General features: G+C 39.4%; 1 protein-coding gene across 2 annotated transcripts; it reads right to left on the reverse strand.

Annotated features, from left to right (window-relative positions):
• Positions 1–5,024: 5,024 nt before the first annotated feature.
• LOC116613155 lies at positions 5,025–26,400 on the reverse strand. 2 transcript variants are annotated; one of them, XM_048731708.1, is made up of 7 exons: positions 25,895–26,400; positions 13,043–13,163; positions 12,126–12,346; positions 11,537–11,663; positions 10,720–10,869; positions 9,488–9,734; positions 5,025–6,692 (listed from the first exon to the last, which is right to left on the reverse strand). In XM_048731708.1, the coding sequence occupies exons 1-7, from the start codon at positions 26,336–26,338 to the stop codon at positions 6,371–6,373; spliced, it is 1,632 nt and encodes a 543-aa protein (XP_048587665.1). In that variant the 5' UTR covers positions 26,339–26,400; the 3' UTR covers positions 5,025–6,370. The 2 variants fall into 2 exon arrangements, with proteins under 2 accessions (XP_048587665.1, XP_048587666.1); XM_048731709.1 differs by lacking the exon at positions 25,895–26,400 and adding an exon at positions 14,042–14,134.
• Between the last annotated feature and the right edge of the window lie 815 nt (positions 26,401–27,215).

Below are 27,215 nucleotides of genomic sequence, written 5' to 3' on the forward strand. Positions count from 1 at the left end.
TTATAGATACTCACTCAAGAAATCAAACTGCGACCTTATTAGGAGCCGACCATATGATATTGGATATTTTCTTGTTTTTTTTTTTTTTCTTATTTTTTCGTAACCCCAGTGTCAGGCCTTTATTTTGTTCCCTATGAAGTATGTCCCTCCTATCTGTTTCGAGGTTGGTCTCTGATCTTTTATTTTTTATATTTCCCTATATCTTTAGCCGATTTTTTCCCCTAGAGGTCATGGCCTGCTTATCATTATTTATTCATTTTATTTCTCTCTTAAGGTTACTGAACCGTCGATACCCTACGGTCTGTCCCTTAAAACCCACTAACCCGGCATGCTTGGTAATTTTATTTTCTGTTTTAAAAACCAAAATTCCTATTTTTCAAAAATATAATCTTTGGTGCATTAAATGGTATTTCAATAATTCAATCACAGAAACCAATGTCCTTCTGTTTAGTAGCCTCCGTTGATAAATGTAAAATAGAGATTATATTTTTATTTGTTTTTTTCCCTCTCTTTTCTCGTGTTCTTCTACGAATCGTTTAAGTCAACTTTAAAGAAGGCCAATAAAGCCGCCATTTTACGCTCCCGCAAATACCGGTCACAAAAAGCATCAATTTCCATCGGCTGATTCCAGCAAGGAACTGATCTACTTTCCATCAAATATCATTTATGAAGTATCAGTCCTTAATCTTGGGTGGTTATTTCAAAGTCTCCTTGTTGCGAACAGACTGTTGTATTTCTCGATGAAAATAAAAAAGAAAGGAGTGGTTGATCGACATTCTTTAGTTGGGCGCTACGGGGATTTCATTTTCAGTTTAAGCTTTCTTAAAAGAATGTTTTAGGTTTAATGTATACATGTTTTGCAGACTTTTATTCTTACATCAGTCAGGTTGTTAACATTGAGCCCGCCGCATAGAGAAATATTGTCGGCGTCTCAACAGATACCCCCCCCACCCTCCCAGTGTCACTGGTGAGGGAGGTGGCATGTCACCCTGCAGGAAGAAAAACAAAACCTGTCAAAGGGCGGATGAGCTCCGTGCGAGCCAACGGCCAACATGCACTTTTGGGCAGGGGACGCCCATTAGCCTAGTATTGGCAAGTTCCCTAGAAGAAAGAAACTCTGAAGTAAAACCGGCTAACCAAATGTCTTATGTGCCTTTACGTAAAGCCACATCAAGATAAGATCATGACCAATCCATAAAAAAGGTTTTATTTCAAGCAATATTAAAGAAATACTCATCTAAGTTTAAAAAGAAGCAAATCTTTGTTGATTGTTAACTTGAAAAGGAGGATTCCGCATAACGTCCCAAAAGAAGTGCATGAATCAGCATCGTATTACCAACGAAGCCACAGAACTCTCTTGGTCGCTTGCAGCGAACCAAACTGGGCGTGGCAAAAGGGGTCCTACAAGGCAGTAGTCCCCCTCCATTTAAGGATCAAATAATTGAATGCCAATCGGCGTGTAGATAAAATTGGTGCAGTCTTGATGATTTTAGCCTCCTTCTTCTCTCAAGTTTGACCCACGCCCTTGACCCCTTTACACAGCACGGGCTGCGACAGAGAACTCCATTGATGGCTTCATTGATGTACTGTATATATTGTTTATAAATCAAGAAAAATAGGGTAAAACCTAGATAAAGGAAAAAAATAGTTTGATCCTTTAAACCTTTGAGCACATAATGTATTCAAATTTATTCTTAAATCCATCCATTCCAAACTCCAAACAGGTGTATTCGACTCTGCCAAATGTTTGTCTATCATTAAGATTTCTTTAATTAGCTGACCCAATAATAATCTATACATGTAATATACTAATATATAAAAGCACCCCTAAATGATCAATGATAGCATTTGAGTAGAAATTTTCTGACGACTGTTTAGAACTTTGTTTTAGGGACATATTTTAATATAATTGTTAGTAATAGCGGAGCCCCATAGTCATAGCGAAATGGTAATAACTATGCGACTCAGTTTTTTGGTCACCGCGCGGGTACCCTACTGGTCGCCTGCCCGCCCGCACACTGCGATAATTTCGCAACACGTCTCTCAAGTAGAATTATTAAAAATGAATATACTTTTGCACTTTCCGGGATTGCTAAATTCTTTATAAAACACAGACTGTTATGGTTAAAACTTAAAATAATTTGACTTTTTGTGTTTTTCTGTTTGCACTCACGGGAACCCTTTGTCAATTTTTCGCGCGTTTTGTTCTTGCAACTCGCGGCCAACACGGTGGGTTTGCAAATGTTTACATTATTTTTGTCATGGTAAGAAACCAAGAAAGAAAGACACACTAAACATTTTTATAATATTAAGATGTAAAAACGATGGATGGAAAGAAAGGACAAATGATGGAATAGAAAAAAGAAGGTAAGAAAGACTCGTAATAGTAGCTTTTTGTCGGAGCTATGAAAGTTAATTGTCTCTTAAAGTTCTTAAAACCTTTCACTTATATCAATATAGCCAAAACAAAGCACAGATAAACTTCCAAATTCTGAAAGGGAAATTGAATTTGATTGAAATTTGAATTTTCTACAGATCTTTGAAAAATTTCCTGGCCGCGCGAAAGGAGATATTGAATCGAGTGAATAATTCCAAGTTTTGGCGGGAAAATATAAAACAACGTATTTTCTTTCAATCTGTTAAAATTCAGAGAGAGCAATACCACAAAATATTGGCGAATTGTTTTCTATTGCAATGCTACCCACAATGAAGCGAAGAATCATTTAAAGTCGAGAATTATATGCGAAAAAAGAAAATATCATTTTGTTCTCAGCGCGCGCTCGTGAGAATGTCGCTATTCTTGACTGCGAATGCAGCGCGCGCACAATGCAAAAACAATTCAAAGACTAAAAAATATCTGCTAATTTTTTTAGATTTGTTTCCTGAAGTTAAATAATCATTTGACTACCAGGTTGAGATATAAAGATGACGGTAAAAGTTGTAACCACAAAACGTTCTTCAGCAATAACTAAGAAGAACGAGAACCGGTTTAGCGCGCGCATATGTTTTCTCATGTAATTTGATTGACATCTCGATCTACGTCACAAATGACTGGACCTGGCGCCCGTTTATCGAAACTCCCGAGAATTTTCGGGCCCGAAAACTTTATTTTTCATTTTTGCTAAAACTTTTACATGTTTTCCTTTTGGAGAACCGCTTCCATAATTTAGAAAAGTTTTTGGTTGGTATTCCAAATAATTAGGCTCCATAGGGCTATTTTTGAAGATTTGCTGAAGCCAAAAAGTTACCCGAAAAGTCTTGGGTGACTGCGAGGTCCCGAGAACTTTCTTAATATTTAAGCCATGTGAATTTCGGGCCCGAGAAGTTCGGAAAAGATCAAATTCTATAAATCTATAAAGAGAATCTTCTTCACATGAATCTTTGTGGTAAAATACGATGTTTGACGATATTTAAACACATTTAGATACCATAAATTTTATAGGATTAGCCAGCTTTTCAAATTTAAGAAATAAAACGTTTTCGGACCCGAAAATTCTCGGGTGTTTTGAGAAACGAGCGCCTGGGCCTTTCAGTTCACGGCCTTTTTTCCGACGATTGACCAAAATACCTCAATGATTACAGATTTCAGTTATTCTCGCGAACGAACCACATTTAGAAGATTTGGAAGATGAAAATATTAAGAATTGACAAAGTCTATCAACTCTGAAAGGTTTTATGAACTTTAAGTTTTAATTTATTGACATTTTCTAGCGAAAAAATCTTAAAGATGAAGGGATGCTTTATTAAGTATACCTTCCCACTATAATTCAGCTAGGTTTAGTCCATAGAAAAATTTAGGGAATTCGTGGGGTTAGTCGCAAACAAACGCCTCTCTTGATAATCACATGTTTTTTTTTTTGTTTTTTTTTTTTTTTCACATGTTTCGATCAAAGATAATATCTTTGCTTTTTAAGATTAAATAATAAGTTTTTCCCGTAACGAAAGGACGATTTCACATCTGGAGATAATAAGTAGTTTGGAGGAGTTTGTTTAAAATTTTAGTGTTTAGCGAAACGACATTTTGTTTTGTTTTTAAACTTTCTTTAATTTGCTACTAATAACTCCTTGGTAATGAGCTGATTTTTTTTCATTTGTTGGGTATTGTGCTGTTTGAATTAACTTACATATTAACTTATATAAGATTTGTTTCCTCATTCACCATCTATCATAAGAAAATACTTAGCCTCCATGGTAAATTGAAGATAAAACAGAAGTGATTGATTCATTCAATGAAACCTTACCCAAAACTAGAATGTTATTGTCATCGAATTCTGGTTTGAATCTGGAAAAAAAGGTGCATACTCGGTACTGTGGTCCTCTTTTCTGACAACTTTTAAGAGTGATGTCACCTTGTCTTCAAGTCCTGTTTTGTTATTGGATAGGATGATCCATTGTCATAAGATCCCCTTAGTAATAGCAGAATTGAAAGAATCTCTTAACACCATTGAAGGGATATAGCGGTTGGTAGAGTTTTATTTAAAAGATTGGAGAATCATCCTAGAGTCCCCCATACCCCCTTCCGGGGTTTTGCCTCAAATGCTGTCCTCCAAATTTTTCAGGTGAATCTCCCTTACAAGAGAAACTCCAAACAAGCTGCCAGCTTAGAGGAATGATGCCATGGCAGGATAAATATAATGCATTTGTTTTATGCAGCCCAGTAAAAATTAACACAACTGAGTAACGAAAAAATAGTTTTTCTATTGCATGTTTTAGCACACAAATAGCAGGCGTAATGCACCACCATGTTAATAAATTAGTATGGGAATTTAAGTGTGTCCATGGTTCTCTACAAGTAAGGTCAGTGTTTTGTATGGACCACCCAGACAGGTGCATATTTCAAAGACTATTAGCCCAAAAAGCACAGAAGAGAGGCAAATATTTGCAATTTCTATTAAAAAAACGCCTATACATTCACCTGGCAAATCCAATACACTACATAGTGTTATCTTCTGATATGCTTAAATACAGAATGTGTAGTCTAGTGTTTCAATGTATAGAGTTTTAAATTCTGAAGAGAATAAACCAACATTTTCCAATATTTATTTAAATTTTCCTGAAAACATCCTCCCTTTACACCCACTGGAAGCCTTTCCTCATAAACAACAACTACAAAAATGTGCGTACAACCTATTTTAAAATATGTTCTGCTATCAATAAATCGTCAAATTACAACTGAATGTTGGAAAATGTGAATAACGTATGCGATAAGATTACTTATCATCCTTATTCTTGCAAATGATTACCTATACCCATAACCATTGATTGGTCTTACTGCCTTTCGCTATTTGCACTGACAAAGGGAGTACGAGGGACGACCTCCCTACCTGGGCGTGCTAGCTGGTACTGCCGTGAATTACGAAATTTTTACATGGTTGCTACTGACTACGGTGATATCAAACTAAATACTTGTTGTGCTAGTGCGCATGTAAAGCTTCATACGTGGTTACAATGATTCACAGCATTCCAACCATTTTTGCACTCGCTGTTCTAAAACTACTACCTGGCTAAAAAAGTTTCACTAAATGATAATTAGTAACCTGCAAAGGTCGCGAAGTCAGATCCAATTTTCTGCCATTAGTTAATGCTCACAGAACGGGAATAGGTCCTCGATTTCCAACACTCAAGTACCATTTAAAAACGATGGGGACAACGCCCTTTTTAGGGGTCAATTCCTATTCCTCCCCTATCCCGTTTCATAAATTTCTTCATCGAACGGTTAGGCTACTTAATCAATATGAGTTGGCTAATCAAACAAAAACACATATAACTTTTCCATTAACTTCAGGCAAGTTGGCAGCAAATCATGTAAATATCAAGCAATTTAAAGAAATAGTATATTTTGTCATTTTGGTGAGGCAAGAAGCAAGAGAGATTAAGAAAATCTTTTGGGGCACAGCCATGCCCCTAATGGTAATATTTTTTGTGAAATATTGGGGTCAGGCTACGGCTGCTACAACCTTATCAAATCAGCGCTCAAGTGCGCCACTGATTGCCGGCTCATGCGTGCTATTGGGCACTTATTGATGCAATTGATAAGCCATATAGCTAGCTCACTTGGCAAACACGCAACATGTATTTTAGGACAATTTGGCACGATTTCTTTTATATTGCATGGTCTCAAATATCTTTTCCACTGTAGAGTGCGACTTATGACACCCGTAGCTACCATGACAGATCTGTGAATAATGATTCGAAGCGCGCAACTAACTGGTTGACATGAGCTTCTATCCCCAGCCAACCAGTTTATATCACATGTCAATCCTCCTACTTTTCAATTTCGCGCGTCTGTCAATAGCAATACTAACCATCTACAGTCATTTTCTGACCTAAGGAAGTATTAAAAAGACCAAAAAGTGGCAGAACCTTAAACTTATCTAACGTAAATCGCAAACTTATCGCCAGGAATAAGATTAACATTTGTATGATCATCACACCAAAGGGCTAGAGTTCCAGTTTGACAACCGAATGTTCGAACTATTCCATGTGGAGGTGGGTCCACATACCAGGGCGCTCGAAGATAAAGCCTCATATTTAGAGTGTAAGAAGTATGTCCCCAGAAGTCGCAGTTGTTTGTCCCGTCACAGGTATCTCCCCACTTTGCACAGTTACGAGACAGGATAGAGTTATCGTCATGGAGACGAGTGAACGATCCGCAGGCGGCTGGCCGTGGGTCCACCGTCTCTATGAGACACCTGAATGATGAAAACGACAAGATAAGGAGACACATTTAAACAATTTAACGGTAAACTGTCGCTTGTCTGTGTGTGTTGTGTGTGTGTGGAGGGGGGCGGGGAGGGAGAGAAAAAGAAACTAGAGCGTAACATTTCCTGTATGACCCATCTTTTGGCAAACAAATGTCTCATCTTTTGCTCGTGTGATTCAAGGATTCCACTATGAGATATTGCATTGACGTATGTTAGCACTGTCGCTTTCTGAGCTCACTGTTTTGCTGTGAATCGCCTCCTGCGGATGAGCGCCTCGCCTAAGAAAATGTAGGTGCGTAGCCAGGTTTGGCTGAGGGGGGGCATGCGCAGTCATATGTATGTATGAGGGGGCATGCGCAGTCATATGTATGTATGAGGGGGCATGCGCAGTCATATGTATGAATGAGGGGGGCATGCGCAGTCATATGTATGTATGTGGGGGAGCATGCGCAGTCATATGTATGTATGAGGGGGCATGCGCAGTCATATGTATGTATGAGGGGGCATGCGCAGTCATATGTACGAATGAGGGGGGCATGCGCAGTCATATGTATGTATGAGGGGGGACATGCGCAGTCATATGTATGTATGAGGGGGGGCATGCGCAGTCATATGAATGTATGAGGGGGGGCATGCGCAGTCATATGTATGTATGAGGGGGGCATGCGCAGTCATGTGTATGTATGAGGGGGGCATGCGCAGTCATATGTATGTATGAGGGGGCATGCGCAGTCATATGTATGTATGAGGGGGGCATGCGCAGTCATATTTATGTATGAGGTGGGCATGCGCAGTCATATGTATGTATGAGGGGGGCATGCGCAGTCATATGTATGTATGAGCGGGGCATGCGCAGTCATTTGTATGTATGAGGGGGTTATGTGCAGTCATATCTATGTATGAGAGGGGCATGCGCAGTCATATGTATGTATGAGGGGGGCATGCGCAGTCATATATATGTATGAGGGGGGCATGCGCAGTCATGTATATGTATGAGGGGGGCATGCGCAATCATATGTATGTATAAGGGGGGCATGCGCAGTCATATGTATGTATGAGGGGGGCATGCGCAGTCATATGTATGTATGAGGGGGGCATGCGCAGTCATGTGTATGTATGAGGTGGGGGCATGCGCAGTCATATGTATGTATGAGGGGGGCATGCGCAGTCATATGCATGTATGAGGGGGGGCATGCACAGTCATATGTATGTATGAGGGGGGGAACATGTGCAGTCATGTGCATGTATGAGGGGGGCATGCGCAGTCATATGTATGTATGAGGGGGGCATGCGCAATCATATGTATGTATAAGGGGGGCATGTGCAGTCATATGTATGTATAAGGGGGGCATGCGCAGTCATGTGTATGTATGAGGGGGGCATGCGCAGTCATATGTATGTATAAGGGGGGCATGTGCAGTCATATGTATGTATGAGGGGGGGCATGTGCAGTCATGTGCATGTATGAGGGGAGCATGCGCAGTCATATATATGTATGAGGGGAGCATGCGCAGTCATATATATGTATGAGGGGGGCATGCGCAATCATATGTATGTATAAGGGGGGCATGCGCAGTCATATGTATGTATGAGGGGGGGCATGCGCAGTCATATGCATGTATGAGGGGGGGCATGTGCAGTCATGTGCATGTATGAGGGAGGCATGCGCAGTCATGTGCATGTATGAGGGGGGCATGCGCAGTCATATGTATGTATGAGGGGGGCATGCGCAGTCATATGTATGTATGAGGGGGGCATGCGCAGTCATGTGCATGTATGAGGGGGGCATGCGCAGTCATATGTATGTATGAGGGGGGCATGCGCAATCATATGTATGTATAAGGGGGGCATGCGCAGTCATATGTATGTATAAGGGGGGCATGTGCAGTCATATGTATGTATGAGGGGGGCATGCGCAGTCATATGTATGTATAAGGGGGGGCATGTGCAGTCATATGTATGTATGAGGGGGGGCATGCGCAGTCATATGTATGTATGAGGGGGGCATGTGCAGTCATGTGCATGTATGAGGGGAGCATGCGCAGTCATATATATGTATGAGGGGGGCATGCGCAGTCATATGTATGTATGAGGGGGGCATGCGCAATTATATGTATGTATAAGGGGGGCATGTGCAGTCATATGTATGTATAAGGGGGGCATGCGCAGTCATATGTATGTATGAGGGGGGCATGCGCAGTCATATGTATGTATAAGGGGGGCATGTGCAGTCATATGTATGTATGAGGGGGGGCATGTGCAGTCATGTGCATGTATGAGGGGAGCATGCGCAGTCATATATATGTATGAGGGGGGCATGCGCAATCATATGTATGTATAAGGGGGGCATGCGCAGTCATATGTATGTATGAGGGGGGGCATGCGCAGTCATATGCATGTATGAGGGGGGCATGCGCAGTCATATGTATGTATGAGGGGGGGCATGTGCAGTCATGTGCATGTATGAGGGGGGGCATGCGCAGTCATATGTATGTATGAGGGGGGGCATGCGCAGTCATATGTATGTATGAGGGGGCATGCGCAGTCATATGTATGTATGAGGGGGGCATGCGCAGTCATGTGCATGTATGAGGGGGGCATGCGCAGTCATATGTATGTATGAGGGGGGCATGCGCAGTCATATGTATGTATGAGGGGGGCATGCGCAGTCATATGTATGTATGAGGGGGGCATGCGCAGTCATATGTATCATATGGAAAAAGGAGACTTTTTGACAATCCTTCAAAAAGAGATTTTTTAATGTGCACGTATTGAAGGTTTACCTTACGGCCTTGCGTCCATTGTCGTCTTTGTTTGTCATAATGTGGAATGTCTTATTATTTGCCTGTTTGTGGCAATAGAAGCGGATTTGATCAAAGCCCATGTCTTTCTGGAGTTGGAGAATGCCGTCAGTGTTGACGTGAAGATTTATGGGGGCAGTGTCTGTAATTCCAGTGTAATCAGAAGTTGTGCTCAAATATGAGGAGAGGCTTGAATGATAAACAATTTTCTTCAACTGAGTCCATCCACCTGAAACCAAGATGTTTTGTTAACGTTGAAATATTTGAGCAAGTTTATGACGGGCCTGTCTTTCAACTAACCACCCCTCTCTACCACCTAACAACCCTCTCTCCCACGTAACCGCCCCTCTCTCCCACCTAACCACCCCTCTCTACCACCTAACAGCCCCTCTACCACCTAACAGTACCTCTCTACCAGCTAACAGCCCCTCTCTACCACCTAACAGCCCCTCTCTACCACCTAACCACCCCTCTCTACCACCTAACAGCCCCTCTCTACCACCTAACAGCCACCCTGTACCACCTAACAGCCCCTCTCTACCACCTAACAGCCCCTCTCTACCACCTAACAGCCCCTCTCTATCACCTAACCGCCCCTCTCTACCACCTAACCGCCCCTCTCTACCACCTAACCGCCCCTCTCTACCACCTAACAGCCCCTCTCTACCACCTAACCGCCCCTCTCTACCACCTAACCAACCTCTGTCCCACCTAACCACCCCTCTACCACCTAACAGTACCTCTCTACCACCTAACCGCCCCTCTCTCCCACCTAACCGCCCCTTTCTACCACCTAACCACCCCTCTCTACCACCTAACCGCCCTTCTCTACCACCTAACCGCCCCTCTCTACCACCTAACCAACCTCTCTCCCGCCTAACAGCTCCTCTCTACCACCTAACCGCCCCTCTCTACCACCTAATCGCCCCTCTCTACCACCTAACCGCCCCTCTCTAACAGGTAACCGCCCCTCTCTACCACCTAACTACCCCTCTCTACCACCTAACCGCCCCTCTCTCCCACCTAACCACCCCTCTCTAACAGGTAACCGTCCCACTCTCTTAACCGCCGCAACAACCATTTATCCCTTTCTCAATTTTTTTCTCACTCCTATAATAGAATCCCTATCTGTTCCCTATGCCTGTATCATCTCCTCCCCTCCCGTCTTTTTGTTCTCTTTCCCTATCCCCTGAAATCCTTTCGTGTCCACTCACCCTCATCGATCGTCATGTCACAGAATACACTGAACGGTTGCACAGAAAGAGTTGGTCGAATCCAGTACTTCCCGTCTCCTCGGGCGAAACCTTTCTCCTTCAGCTGGAGGCATGAGCGACCGGGAGACTGGGCGCTAGAGCCGTTAACTCCTGAAAAATACGGTACTTCCAATAATTATTTGTTTACAATTATAAAATGAATAAATGTTTTGTGTGTGTGCTATTTTTTTAGAATCATACCATAACCACCATAACCAGGCTCAGGTGAGGTAAATAAACTCAGTAGTAGTAGTGAGATTTGTATGTGCGATTAGAGTACAGACTCGACGGATTTCATGCCTAACCGCTCGGAAAACTGTTTTCCTTATAAGCCATAGACATCCCAATCTCGCTTCATAAAAACCCATATACCATAGATTGAGCATTCATCTAATCATCTAACACGGGAAATGTCTACCTACTTACTTTTGACCTTACATGATATACCCTTTAACACAATGTTATTCTTGATATTTCAGACATTATTTATCGAGTCAAAATCTTCCTTAGTTAGCGACCCGATAAGGGGGGTGCTGGGGGGGAGCTATGGCCTATTTACTTATGGAAGTCCACAAAAAAACCTTCCGAGCACAAAGGTGTGTGTAGGTATGGGTGGTGACCTAAAGGAGGTGTGTGTGGGTATGGATGGTATGGCAGCCCGGCTGGCAACCTAACGGAGGTTAAGACGGGGTTGTATGAGTAGCCGTTCGGTAGCCCGGAGGCGCATAATTTGCTTGCTCTTCTAAAGATGAACAGGAAAAACTGCTGTCAAACTAACCTTCCCATATTTGGCACGCCTTTCCCCCAAACCCTGGTGGGCATGCGCAGCGGTAGCCAACAAGATCACATGACTCAGAGCATGTTCCTCCATTGGCGCATGGCGAAGAGGCGCATACAGTTGGAACCTGAAAACATAAATCAAACATTCATCAACCCTTATGTTTTTGTTCAAAGGCAAACGAGGTCCAAAAGAAATGTTGTAACTAAAAGGATACAGACGAGCTAACTTGAGGTTTCTTAATTGCGAATTAGGCCCGATTCATACGTCGCGGTTCTGCCGTGCCTGATCTAATTGTTTTGATTGGGCATATGTACAGTTTGACGTCTGAATGAATTATGTTCGGCACGGCACTAACACCGATTCAAACGTCGTGCTTTTGATGTGCCAATCAAATACCATGTCTTTTTTTATATTGTGGAACAGAAACTTTGCATCAAGTCAACTTTTTCTTCTCGCAACCTACTGACCGCGCCTTATTAGAGTGTCGCGTGTCGCGACAATTAAAATTGTTTAGACATTTAGATTCGGCGGCAAGAGCGCTCGGTAGAATCGGGCCCTAGTGAATCGCCGTCAAACGTGTACTTACATCATTATCGCCTTTATCATAGTAATCGCTTCCATTCTTTTTCACTAAAGAGTTTGGTGTCGCGGCTGCTGTTTGGTTGTTTAGCTCACACACATGTGGTGGCTCGACCTGCTTTTTCAAGTTGAAGGAAGCGCAGCGATGATTGGACAAGCACTCCATGGAACAATGAGTTGGACTTGTGACGTCACGGGATAATATCACGTGATCTATCAGCATTCGATCTGAAAATAGACAACGCATAGACAGCAACAGACAATAATTTGTAGAAATCGGATTATCATTAAAATAGTATTTCAAAATTAACTATAAGATCAAAATTTGAGATTGAAAAGTAGTGATACTAAAATTATAAAAAAAAATACGTAAAAAGGGATTCTATATTTGATAGTTGTAAAAACTAGTAGTCCCGCTGATAATAATAATAATAATGATGAGGACGACGACGACGACGATGATGATGATGATGATGATGATGATGATGTTGATGATGATGATGATGATGATGATGATGATGATGATGATGATGATAATGGTGATGATGGTGATGATGATGATGATGATGATGATGATGATGATGATGATGATGATGATGATGGTGATGATGATGATGATGATGATGATGTTGATGATGATGATGATGATGATGATGATGATAATGGTGATGATGATGATGATGATGATGATGATGATGATGATGTTGATGATGATGACGACGATGATGATGATGATGATGTTGATGATTATGATGATGATGTTGATGATGATGATGATGATGATGATGATGATAATGGTGATGATGATGATGATGATGATGATGATGATGATGATGATGATGATGATGATGATGATGATGATGATGATGATGAACCTCTATCCCCCCAACACTACCACCATCCCAAAAACAAATTGCAGCAAACCTTTGTGCCTGAGCTTGAAGAAAGCATTTCTGCGTCGTGGCTCTTCACATGTATCATGTGCTGCACAGGCGACCGCTGATAGCAGTACAAGCTTATAGTATACAGTTCCCTTCAGCATTTTCTGAAATTGAAAACAGTTTTGTTTAGGGAATGCTTCATTATGTTCTAGAAAAATTTCAAGCAGTTTCTTGTTATTGCCTCGGGTGAAGAAAACATTATTTTTAACTTTGAAATGATTTAAGATAATCCGCAGCTCTGCTTTTTTTTTATTTTTAGAAATAGATAAGAGAACTGCACGAATTTTTGTGATTGGTGGGAGGATTTCAGACATCGCATAATTCATCATGGCATTTGTGAAAAAGACATAGTTTTATTCGTTAACATTGTTTTCAAGGTTAAAATTACAAAAAACACTCAAGAAAAACTGATGCTGTGAACAAAAAATAATAAAAGATATTATTGAAGACATCATTTTAGACGAGAAATTGCAGTTTCGCTGTTCCAGCTGTTGCTCTGCTAGGTTTTCATTATTAATAAGCAAAAATATGGAGATATTAAAATATTTGCCGTTTTTTACAGAAATAATCATTCTTAGACGATCTACAACTAGTTTCTTACAGACACCAGTCATTTTTCCAGCCCTATCGCGAGTGAGTTTCTGGGAGTTTTTCTTGGATTAAAACTGTGTTAACTTTGACTAATAATATAATTCTTTTATAAGGATCACTGCATTCATCATTCACTATTTAATGAAATTTTGATGAATTCTTTTAGGAAGGCTAGCTTGAAAACTGTGATAACTATGACTAACATTAAGTACCACCGCCACACATCCCTAACTTAATGGAATAGTGATATTTTCAAGGTTAAGTTTAAGTCATTCTAAAGAATCAGCCAAATTATTTTCAGTGATATAAAGAGTAGAAATAGAACCATATTAAAAAGAATAGAATGTTGTATAAGTACCATTTTTTGCAAGCGCTACAAGTATCTACTTACAATGTTTTCTTCTTCTTTTCGTCTCTCCTATATAATAAAATTTCACTCGATGATGTGCAAACTCATCGAAGAGATGGTGCTGCACCTTCTCCGCAATTCTTCTTCTAGAGAATAAGAACGACTGAAAACACCTGATTGGCTGATTTTATCCTTCTTGATTCTGATTGGCTTTGAGATTCTATACAGATGCTATACCTCCTTTTGAGCGGAGTCTCTTGTCCAAAATTCATTTTGGGATTATAGTTCTCGACAGTTTCGATTTAAAAACACAAACAATAAAAATACGAAAACTGCAAGATTTTGTGTACAAAAGGATTATAAAAGATATTATTACTTAGTAGAGATATCATTTTAGACGAGATAATTCAGTTTGCCTGTTCCAGCTGTTGCTCTGCATGGGCTCTTTTATTATTTGGAGGCAGAAATATTGAGATAAGAAGATATCTTAATGTTTGGAAAAAACACGCAAACTACTGTTTCATCCCTACAAGCTTGTTTCGTGGTTGCCCACTCATCAGGGGATTAAAATAGATATAAAACTATAGACGCAACATTAAACCGCAATCGGTTTAGGATGAAACTGTGTACCACTAAGACTCCATCCCTGGCTTATATGCCTGTCGGGAACGTTCTAAAAATCGTGTGAATTTTTTAGTAGCGGTTATAGCACAAACAGTAAGATTGTGAACACCTAAATATGTGTGGAATATTCAGAGTTTTCTGACGAATAAAGTCAGACACTGAGACTTGTTGTTAAGACATGCTTCTAGTTAACAGTTTCAATATCTCGCGCGTGATTTTTCGGAAAAAAACATTCCATACATATTTCCGATGTTCCCGGTTTTACTGGTCGCGCTGTAAAATAACGTAAAGAAATTACCTTTCAGAGTCAATCTATTTGATTTGATTTTTAAATGCTTTAGATCTTAGTATCGCATTTATCATGCTAACTTATTATACTTGGGAATTTCACTTTTCAATTTTGTGCAATAACAAAACAGTGCTTCGTGTAACCTAGGACTAGCCTTTCTGTGATAAAGCAGGGGTGCCTCCCTTGTAAGGACTAAAATTTTAGAAGAATTCTACCCCCCCCCCCCCCCCCAACCCTTATGCTTCTTAGACATTGATGCAGACACCAGTCATTTTTCCAGCCCTATCTGCGACTCCATTAAAGTTATTGAGTTCGCAAGTGAGTTTCTGAGGTTTTATTGGATTAAAACTGTGTTAACTTTGACTAATAATATAATTCTTTAATAAGGATCACTGCATTCATTTTTTACCCAAAGTTAGTCAAAGTTATTACAGTTTTAGAGCTAGCCTTCCCAACGGATTCAATCAAAATTTCATTAAATTTTGATGAAATTTTAATTAAATCCGTTAGGAAGGCTAGCTTAAAAAACTGTGATAACTATGACTAACATGAAGTACCACCGCCACACATCCCTAACTTAATGGAATAGTGATATTTTCAAGGTTAAGTTTAAGTCATTCTAAAGAATCAGCCAAATTATTTTCAGTGATATAAAGAGTAGAAATAGAACCATATTAAAAAGAATAGAATGTTGTATAAGTACCATTTTTTGCAAGCGCTACAAGTATCTACTTACAATGTTTTCTTCTTCTTTTCGTCTCTCCTATATAATAAAATTTCACTCGATGATGTGCAAACTCATCGAAGAGATGGTGCTGCACCTTCTCCGCAATTCTTCTTCTAGAGAATAAGAACGACTGAAAACACCTGATTGGCTGATTTTATCCTTCTTGATTCTGATTGGCTTTGAGATTCTATACAGATGCTATACCTCCTTTTGAGCGGAGTCTCTTGTCCAAAATTCATTTTGGGATTATAGTTCTCGACAGTTTCGATTTAAAAACACAAACAATAAAAATACGAAAACTGCAAGATTTTGTGTACAAAAGGATTATAAAAGATATTATTACTTAGTAGAGATATCATTTTAGACGAGATAATTCAGTTTGCCTGTTCCAGCTGTTGCTCTGCATGGGCTCTTTTATTATTTGGAGGCAGAAATATTGAGATAAGAAGATATCTTAATGTTTGGAAAAAACACACAAACTACTGTTTCATCCCTACAAGCTTGTTTCGTGGTTGCCCACTCATCAGGGGATTAAAATAGATATAAAACTATAGACGCAACATTAAACCGCAATCGGTTTAGGATGAAACTGTGTACCACTAAGACTCCATCCCTGGCTTATATGCCTGTCGGGAACGTTCTAAAAATCGTGTGAATTTTTTAGTAGCGGTTATAGCACAAACAGTAAGATTGTGAACACCTAAATATGTGTGGAATATTCAGAGTTTTCTGACGAATAAAGTCAGACTCTGAGACTTGTTGTTAAGACATGCTTCTAGTTAACAGTTTCAATATCTCGCGCGTGAATTTTCGGAAAAAAACATTCCATACATATTTCCGATGTTCCCGGTTTTACTGGTCGCGCTGTAAAATAACGTAAAGAAATTACCTTTCAGAGTCAATCTATTTGATTTGATTTTTAAATGCTTTAGATCTTAGTATCGCATTTATCATGCTAACTTATTATACTTGGGAATTTCACTTTTCAATTTTGTGCAATAACAAAACAGTGCTTCGTGTAACCTAGGACTAGCCTTTCTGTGATAAAGCAGGGGTGCCGCCCTTGTAAGGACTAAAATTTTAGAAGAATTCTATTTCATTAAATTTTGATGAAATTTTAATTAAATCCGTTAGGAAGGCTAGCTTAAAAAACTGTAATAACTTTGACTAACTTTCAGTAGCACTGCACACACCTCTAACTAAATGGAATAGTGCTGCCAAATTATTTTTTAGTGATATAAAGAGTAGAAATAGAACCATATTAAAAAGAATAGAAAAATGTTGTATAAATACCATGTTTGCAAGTGCTTTAAGTATCTACTTATTATGTATATACTATGATACCTAGCAGCGGGTTTCTATTGCTAGATGTTTCCTCCACGATACCTCCGGACAGTTGAGGCAGCGGGTTTCTATTGCTACATGTTTCCTCCATGATACCTCCGGACAGTTGAGGCAGCGGGTTTCTATTGCTACATGTTTCCTCCATGATACCTCCGGACAGTTGAGGCAGCGGGTTTCTATTGCTACATGTTTCCTCCATGATACCTCCGGACAGTTGAGGCAGCGGGTTTCTATTGCTACATGTTTCCTCCATGATACCTCCGGACTGTTGAGGCAGCGGGTTTCTATTGCAACATGTTTCCTCCATGATACCTCCGGACAGTTGAGGCAGCGGGTTTCTATTGCCACATGTTTCCTCCATGATACCTCCGGACAGTTGAGGCAGCGGGTTTCTATTGCTAGATGTTTCCTCCATGATACCTCCGGACAGTTGAGGCAGCGGGTTTCTATTGCTACATGTTTCCTCCATGATACCTCCGGACAGTTGAGACAGCGGGTTTCTATTGCTAGATGTTTCCTCCATGATACCTCAGGACAGTTGAGGCAGCGGGTTTCTATTGCTACATGTTTCCACCATGATACCTCTGGACAGTTTCGGCAGCGGGTTTCTATTGCTACATGTTTCCTCCATGATACCTCCGGACAGTTTCGGCAGCGGGTTTCTATTGCTACATGTTTCCTTCATGAAACCTCCGGACAGTTGAGGCAGCGGGTTTCTATTGCTACATGTTTCCTCCATGATACCTCTGACTTCACTTTTTGAAGTGTGGCTTCCACTAGTAACGACATAGCCGCGCGCTGATCTTATGTGTTCATCAGCAACATAACATAACATCGACACGAGACATAAATAACAACATGTTTTTTAAAAACATGTTTTTTATCTCTTGTGTCATTATGTTGTTATATGGATATGTTGTTCTGTCGTTATATCGCCAGTTTGCTTCACCCTTCAAGAAAGGAAAGTCATTAAAGATAACATACGCTTTGATTGAGGCCGAGTTCTCATTTAGCACAAGTCTTCGTCAAGGAGATGATCGAAATTGATATGCCCCCAGCCTCCCGAGGATGCGTCCACTAAGCGGATCTGCGCCTGTTTGCCCTGGTACTGGGCCACGCCCCAATACTTCTTGCTCAATGTCTCGCTGCACTCGGTCGCCGGCGTCTTCCTAACCACGTGACCGTCCACTATCAGCTCGACCTTCTCTTCTTCGTTCTGCTGCGATGTGCACCCGGCGCCCAGCATGAAAGAGAGGCGGGATCCAGGGATGAGAAAGGGTGGAGATGTCGCACTGCCTTATATGGTAATAGATAAGAAGAGTAAATTATTCATTGCCTAATATGGTAATAGATAAGAACAGTAAATTAGTCATTGCGTAATATGGTAATAGATAAGAACAGTTCATTAGTCATTGCCTAATATGGTAATAGATAAGATAAGTAAATTAGTCATTACCTTATATGGTAATACATAAGAACAGTTAATTAGTCATTGCCTAATATGGTAATAGATAAGATAAGTAAATTAGTCATTGCCTAATATGGTAATAGATAAGAACAGTAAATTATTCATTGCCTAATATGGTTATAGATAAGAACAGTAAATTAGTCATTGCGTAATATGGTAATAGATAAGAACAGTAAATTAGTCATTGCCTAATATGGTAATAGATAAGATAAGTAAATTAGTCATTGCCTAATATGGTAATAAATAAGAACAGTTAATTAGTCATTGCCTAATATGGTAATAGTTAGGAACAGTTGATTAATCACTACTTAATACGGTAATAGATATAAAAGTAGTTAATTAGTCATTGCCTTATATGGTAATAGATAAGAGCGGTTAATTAATCACGATTGTAAAATACCCCTACGAAATGAGTTTTCATTTTCCCTATATATACCTATATGGGCTTGTAATATAAACCTATATGGGCTTGTAATATACACCTATATGTGCTTGTAATATACACCTATATGTGCTTGTAATATACACCTATATGTGCTTGTAATATACACCTATATGTGCTTGTAATATACACCTATATGGGCTTGTAATATACACCTATATGGGCTTGTAATATACACCTATATGGGCTTGTAATATACACCTATATGGGCTTGTAATATACACCTATATGAGCTTGTAATATACACCTATATGTGCTTGTAATATACACCTATATGTGCTTGTAATATACACCTATATGTGCTTGTAATATACACCTATATGGGCTTGTAATATACACCTATATGGGCTTGTAATATACACCTATATGGGCTTGTAATATACACCTATATGGGCTTGTAATATACACCTATATGTGCTTGTATAATACACCTATATGAGCTTGTAATATACACCTATATGTGCTTGTAATATACACCTATATGTGCTTGTAATATACACCTATATGTGCTTGTAATATACACCTATATGGGCTTGTAATATACACCTATATGTGCTTGTAATATACACCTATATGGGCTTGTAATATACACCTATATGTGCTTGTAATATACACCTATATGTGCTTGTAATATACACCTATATGGGCTTGTAATATACACCTATATGGGCTTGTAATATACACCTATATGGGCTTGTAATATACACCTATATGAGCTTGTAATATACACCTATATGTGCTTGTAATATACACCTATATGTGCTTGTAATATACACCTATATGTGCTTGTAATATACACCTATATGGGCTTGTAATATACACCTATATGGGCTTGTAATATACACCTATATGTGCTTGTAATATACACCTATATGGGCTTGTAATATACACCTATATGGGCTTGTAATATACACCTATATGGGCTTGTAATATACACCTATATGGGCTTGTAATATACACCTATATGGGCTTGTAATATACACCTATATGGGCTTGTAATATACACCTATATGGGCTTGTAATATACACCTATATGTGCTTGTAATATACACCTATATGTGCTTGTAATATACACCTATATGTGCTTGTAATATACACCTATATGTGCTTGTAATATACACCTATATGGGCTTGTAATATACACCTATATGGGCTTGTAATATACACCTATATGGGCTTGTAATATACACCTATATGGGCTTGTAATATACTCCTATATGGGCTTGTAATATACACCTATATGTGCTTGTAATATACACCTATATGTGCTTGTAATATACATCTATATGTGCTTGTAATATACACCTATATGGGCTTGTAATATACACCTATATGTGCTTGTTATATACACCTATATGTGCTTGTAATATACACCTATATGTGCTTGTAATATACACCTATATGGGCTTGTAATATACACCTATATGGGCTTGTAATATACACCTATATGTGCTTGTAATATACACCTATATGGGCTTGTAATATACACCTATATGGGCTTGTAATATACACCTATATGGGCTTGTAATATACACCTATATGTGCTTGTAATATACACCTATATGTGCTTGTAATATACACCTATATGTGCTTGTAATATACACCTATATGTGCTTGTAATATACACCTATATGGGCTTGTAATATACACCTATATGGGCTTGTAATATACACCTATATGGGCTTGTAATATACACCTATATGGGCTTGTAATATACTCCTATATGGGCTTGTAATATACACCTATATGTGCTTGTAATATACACCTATATGTGCTTGTAATATACATCTATATGTGCTTGTAATATACACCTATATGGGCTTGTAATATACACCTATATGTGCTTGTTATATACACCTATATGTGCTTGTAATATACACCTATATGTGCTTGTAATATACACCTATATGGGCTTGTAATATACACCTATATGGGCTTGTAATATACACCTATATGTGCTTGTAATATACACCTATATGGGCTTGTAATATACACCTATATGGGCTTGTAATATACACCTATATGGGCTTGTAATATACACCTATATGGGCTTGTAATATACACCTATATGGGCTTGTAATATACACCTATATGGGCTTGTAATATACACCTATATGGGCTTGTAATATACACCTATATGTGCTTGTAATATACACCTATATGTGCTTGTAATATACACCTATATGTGCTTGTAATATACACCTATATGTGCTTGTAATATACACCTATATGTGCTTGTAATATACACCTATATGTGCTTGTAATATACACCTATATGTGCTTGTAATATACACCTATATGGGCTTGTAATATACACCTATATGTGCTTGTAATATACACCTATATGTGCTTGTAATATACACCTATATGTGCTTGTAATATACACCTATATGTGCTTGTAATATACACCTATATGTGCTTGTAATATACACCTATATGTGCTTGTAATATACACCTATATGGGCTTGTAATATACACCTATATGTGCTTGTAATATACACCTATATGTGCTTGTAATATACACCTATATGTGCTTGTAATATACACCTATATGGTGCTTGTAATATACACCTATATGTGCTTGTAATATACACCTATATGTGCTTGTATATGTGCTTGTAATATACACCTATATGTGCTTGTAATATACACCTATATGTGCTTGTAATTTACACCTATATGTGCTTGTAATATACACCTATATGTGCTTGTAATATACACCTATATGTGCTTGTAATATACACCTATATGTGCTTGTAATATACACCTATATGTGCTTGTAATATACACCTATATGTGCTTGTAATATACACCTATATGTGCTTGTAATATACACCTATATGTGCTTGTATATGTGCTTGTAATATACACCTATATGTGCTTGTAATATACACCTATATGTGCTTGTAATATACACCTATATGTGCTTGTAATATACACCTATATGTGCTTGTAATATACACCTATATGGGCTTGTAATATACACCTATATGTGCTTGTAATATACACCTATATGTGCTTGTAATATACACCTATATGTGCTTGTAATATACACCTATATGGGCTAGGAAGGCTATCTCAGTGTTTGCCAATGGGTTTCGTTTTGCTGTATAGATAAATAGATCTCAAGGGAGAAGCTTTGGAGTGCAGCGATAACGAGGAAGATTGACACTTTTCCATATTTCCAAGGAATCGATTCAATTGTTCGCTCGTCATATAAGACATCAAGTTGGACTGACCTCATATACGCAAAGTGGTTTGCAACTACAGTTTTTTTAAATTTCGAACCAAACCCCCAAAACTGCGATTTTATTTGCCTAATATTAATATCTAAATCTTCAGAATTTGCAAACTAGAATCATCAGATTGATCGCACGCTTTGAAGGGGCTGTTAAAAAAGGGCTTAAATTTGAACGAATTATTGAAAACAATTACTCCTCACAGGCCCTCAGTATGGTTAGATGGTTATTTTTTTTCTGGAAATGTTTTCTGATAAAGACCCAAACAAGCTGGTTGCTGGTTTGATCGACACTCTCGCCCCTATTAACAGGGTTCTTATGTAAAAAGCAATATAAAAACTTACAGAACATTTAAGACTGACTATTCCCTGGAGGACCATCTTTTCCAGGTCAAAAACTCTAAATATAGAATAGCTATGTAACAGTGTAACATGATCCGCATCTCAAGGAAGACCAGAAACAACATCAACCACCTGTACTATCTGGAAGGTGTGGCCCTGGACTTTGTTGAGGAAATAAAGTACCTCGGAGTCACAATAACAAGGGACGTCCGATGGAACAGACATGTTGCTGAAACAGTGAGCAAGGCAAACAAGATCCTAGGCCTACTTAGGCGGAACCTGCACTTTTGCGACACGAAAGCGAAGGAAGCAGCCTACGTTGGCCTTGTTAGGCCGCTGTTGGAATATGCAAGTGCTATCTGGGACCCGCATACCAGCAAGCTCATAGTCGAGATCGAGGAAGTCCAGAGGCGTGCAGCACGCTTTGTTACGGCAGACTATAATTTCTCCTTCGAGCCCGTCACAATGACGCGCCTCCTTTCCGAACTGGGTTGGCAGCCACTCAAAGACCGCAGGCGCACCTCATCATTGGTGCTCCTAAACAGTGGCCTAAATAATGCCTCTATCCTGCCACTCGAAGATCTGAGGAAACCGTCTCGCGCCTTGCCCCGCACTCAACACTCTGAATTCTATACTATTCCTAACGCTAGAACGGACATATATAAATATAGTTTTTTGCCCCGTGCACTGAGACTGTGGAACAACCTTCAACAGTCTGTAATTGACATGAGAGGCTGCCCAGAGGCCTTCCACGCTGGGCTTTAGACTCGGCACTGCGCTGCGCACTGAGATATCGTACAATAGGTTGCGCAATTTATTAAAGTGAAGTGAAGTGAAGCTTTAACAAAATTAAAATTAAGCAATAATAAGCTAGAAATAGAAACATGGCGCCATCACAGGCCTTATAAAGCCCCTTAAGAGCGAATTTGTGGATTATGCAAATCAGGAGTAGAAAACGAAGACCATTTCCTAACCATTTGTCCAGCTTTCAAAGAAAAAAAAAGAGAAACATATATAGAGACAAACGGAAAGATCAAATTCAGTAAAATGACGACACAAGATGCGTTTCATTACATTATAAACTATCCAGACAAAATATTTCAATAAAAAATGCGATTGCAAAACACATCTATGGGTGCTTCTCCCGTAGGAACAGTATTATCTCTACATGACTCAAATAATTATTGTGTTTGTGTAGGGGTCTTATATAGTTGTAGTTTATTGGGATTCCCAGTCACGGTACTCTTCTGTATAAGAGCCCAATATAAAAACTGTCAGTCTCAAGAAGAAACGGTCAGGGATTTTCCAGAAAATGAGGGGGGGGGGAGGCCAAGCAAATTTATACTTCAAATTTCTTCTAAAATACCGATTCCTCTAAAATGCCGACTCTTATGGGTGGGACCCCCCGGATCCGTCACTGCTAGAGGCAACGTACCGCATACCCTATGTCGTGTGCGTGGTTAAAGGGGGTTCTATTAAACAAACATTAAAAACAAACGATTATATGGAAATCAGGCTTTACCTGGTTTATTATATGGAAACCAGGCTTTACCTGGTTTATCCTATCCAAACCAGGCTTTTCCTGTTTTTATTTCCTATGGGAACTAGGCTTTACCTGGTTTATTCTATAGAAACTAGTATTTACCTGGTTTATCCTATGAAAACTAGGCTTTACCTTGTTTATTCTATGGAAACCAGGCTTTACCTGGTTTATCCTACGGAAACCAGGCTTTACCTGGTTTATCCCATGGAAACTAGACTTTACCTGGTTTATCCCATGGAAACCAGGCATTATCTGGTTTATTCTATCGAAACCAGGCTTAACCTATGGAAACCAGGCTTTAGAGGCTTACCGCATCTCGGGAGTGGTGTGTCGGGTGGCTGTCGACAGATTGGAAACTTGGTGCCATTTTACCTTTTTTTGTGCGACCGGAAGTCGTTTTTAACGCATGCGCTGTGGACCAGACTATTTGGAGGCGCGGCTGTTTAGCCACCAAACCTAGTGCACGGCGCTCTCCACGCTGCTTTCAGACCAGCGACTTTGTGCTGCCAAAGCACATCTTTTCCATTTTTTGCTACGCCCAGTTGGTGGCATTTTAGCATATGAGCATGGTAAATTGTATAAAAAATAATAAACCCTTAAAAAAAACGTGGACTTTAAAAGCACACTAGCATACACACATTGGCACCAGTCGGGCCAAGACGGGACGCTAGCACAGTCTATTACCCGTGCAGTTCGGCAACCATGGACAGCTGTTTCGTCCTTATTAGGACTCGTCAGCATGGCATAGCCGGTTTGCCTCAGTTAAACTTCAACGGCAAAAAAACTGCAGGGCGACTTCGACTCGAACGAAGTGCTTTAAACCACAGCTCAGATCCATGTGGGATCTAGAGCTGCGACCGGGCTAGCGTGATGCCAATTGTGCGGATCACGCATGCGACCTTTGCTAGTCTAAAACTCCGTCGGATAGCCAAACTATCCTTGCGAGTATGTATACATAAATGTGAACTTTAGAAGCACACTAGCATACACACATTGGCACCAGTCGGGCCAAGACGGGACGCTTGAGCGATCACAAGGGCTCGGTATACATGACGCCGGGCAAGTGCTTGCTGGAAAACAGCCGTTCTACAGTAAAAACACACAAGCTGGTACATGCATAATGAATAGAAGTGAGCATCGCCATTTTGAATTTAGTTAAGGGTATACTGACATCTGTTGCTAAGGAAAATTGAATATAGGACAAAGGCCTTGTAGAAAGTCATGAGGGTCTGATGTTTGCCAAGTTGACTACCAAAAGTGTGATATGACTAGTATGATGACGTTACCCAGTGACGTCAACTTGTGACGTCATATATACAGAAAAAAGCAAATATTTCAATTAAACCAATAATATAATAATAATATTATCGTTTGTTTTTACAAACATAGAAAATATTATGACCCAAAAATATTGAGATAAACTTAAAGTCAATTTTTGGGAACTTGGAACGCATTTTTTCTTTTACTTCAAGAAGTTTACGAATAATGAATTCAGTGTTTTGTATGCCGCGCTCAACGCCACCAGCGTATTAACGTCGTTACTGAGCGACAATAATGTGAGTACACCCTTAAAGTTATTTCTTCTGGTTAATAAAAAACTGGGATACAAATTTTGGTAATATTCACTCTTCGTTTGAAGGTTTACTTTCATTACGATACTATTCAGTTGATTATGAAATGTTTTGGGGTATTATATAAATTGGAAAAATTAAAAAAAAATATAAATTGGTATTTAAGCGCCTAGAGGCTAGCCAGAAGTTCTTAATGGCACTTTGGAACACTTTGGAACAGCAAGGCACTTCCATGAAAGGCATGCAGAAGTATTTTTTTGGTTTTCCAGTGTAAATACGATATGGTTCTGATCTATGTCATACTTACCTCGATAATTGTCGTCCTAAAAGTTTCGTTTGGCTTGAGGTAATTGTTGAAGTCCGATATCCCATAGTTTAACAGTTCACACATAATGCCCTCAGAAGATCTCATTAAGGCGATATTCAAGGACATGCAAACTACATTCAGAAAGCAAGCAATCAGGCAGTTTTCTTCTGATGAATAAAACCCATGAGAGATAACAGTCCCAGGTTTACTGAAGGCTAGTCCTGTGGGGCTTGTGATGAACTTGGATGATTTTGGAATACATTCTGCTGCAATTGCGGCGACTATTTGGTAGATTAGAATTGGACCAAAAATGGTTTTGGAAGCTGCAAAGAAAGCCATGGAGAATACTTGTGTGTTTGCTATGAATTCAATTCTTAGGAGTTCCAGCCAATCAATAATGCAAATCTTCCTGATTGTTTGAAAACAATCAAGCCAAGAAAGCATCAATTCGTCTCGAACATCTCAATTATTTTCATTTAACATTCTAGCACCAAGGCAAGTGTTGATTGGCAAACGGATGTTCTGAGACCGACACGTGCCATTATATTTATTCCGAATGCAAGAGATTATGGATAAGTCATACTATAAAACATCTAAAGCCAAAAATATTTTTATTTTATTTATTTGTTTATTTATTTATAAGGCTTCTACCACTATAACACATATTGAAATAGCGGTAAGAATGACAAACCAGAGCACGGCTCCAACTCAAGTGTAACCCTTTAAAATAAAAGAAAAAATAATTGGCAATAACGACAACAATAAAATGAAGGTAAACATGAAGAAAAAGTAATTTGAGAAAAGCCCTACTCTAAATTGCTAATAGCAACAGGATGGTTGCGAAAGAATACTCCTAGCGAGAATACTCTCTTGCTCTGGTAATTAGTATATTGGTATAATTAGTTCCCATAAACACTTTTTTGGTCTTGGAATTTCCATTCGCCCTGTGGTTTAAAGGTTTTTTTGAATTAGGTACGGGCCAGTACCCAATATGGGGGAAGGGGGGGAGGGTGCGAAATACGAAAAAGTGGACCTAATATTTCATTGGCCTGCACTGAGTTGGTTTCCAAGCAAGCCATCTTTCCGTGAGACGCTGACCAATCAAGAAGCATCAAATGTTTAAGTGAGGAACGACTTTGACCAATCAGTCCGGCGTTTATCATTGGCTGACCTTTTTTTTACTGTTTACGGTGTTCAAGCCGAATCTGATTGGTCAAAGTTGCCCAGCATGGCCCGCTTTCTGTGTCCTCACTGTAATTTAAATGATGGAAGCCAGGAGGCGGTTTCGCAGTCAGAAATTGTTAAAGTTAGCAGACTACTG

This window comes from Nematostella vectensis, chromosome 8, assembly GCF_932526225.1.
Source record: "Nematostella vectensis chromosome 8, jaNemVect1.1, whole genome shotgun sequence".
NCBI classification, from domain to species: Eukaryota; Metazoa; Cnidaria; class Anthozoa; order Actiniaria; family Edwardsiidae; genus Nematostella; species Nematostella vectensis.

What these genes read in the sequence shown, in the direction of transcription:
- LOC116613155 (XM_048731708.1), bottom strand. Translation starts at nt 26,338, where the DNA reads ATGCTTTCTTGGCTTGATTGTTTTCAAACAATCAGGAAGATTTGCATT. An exon ending in TTAGGACGACAATTATCGAG is followed by an intron (nt 13,164 to 25,894) that starts GTAAGTATGACA and finishes TTTCAATTTCAG; the next exon opens with AAAATGCTGAAGGGAACTGT. An exon ending in ATGATAAAGGCGATAATGAT is followed by an intron (nt 11,664 to 12,125) that starts GTAAGTACACGT and finishes TTATGTTTTCAG; the next exon opens with GTTCCAACTGTATGCGCCTC.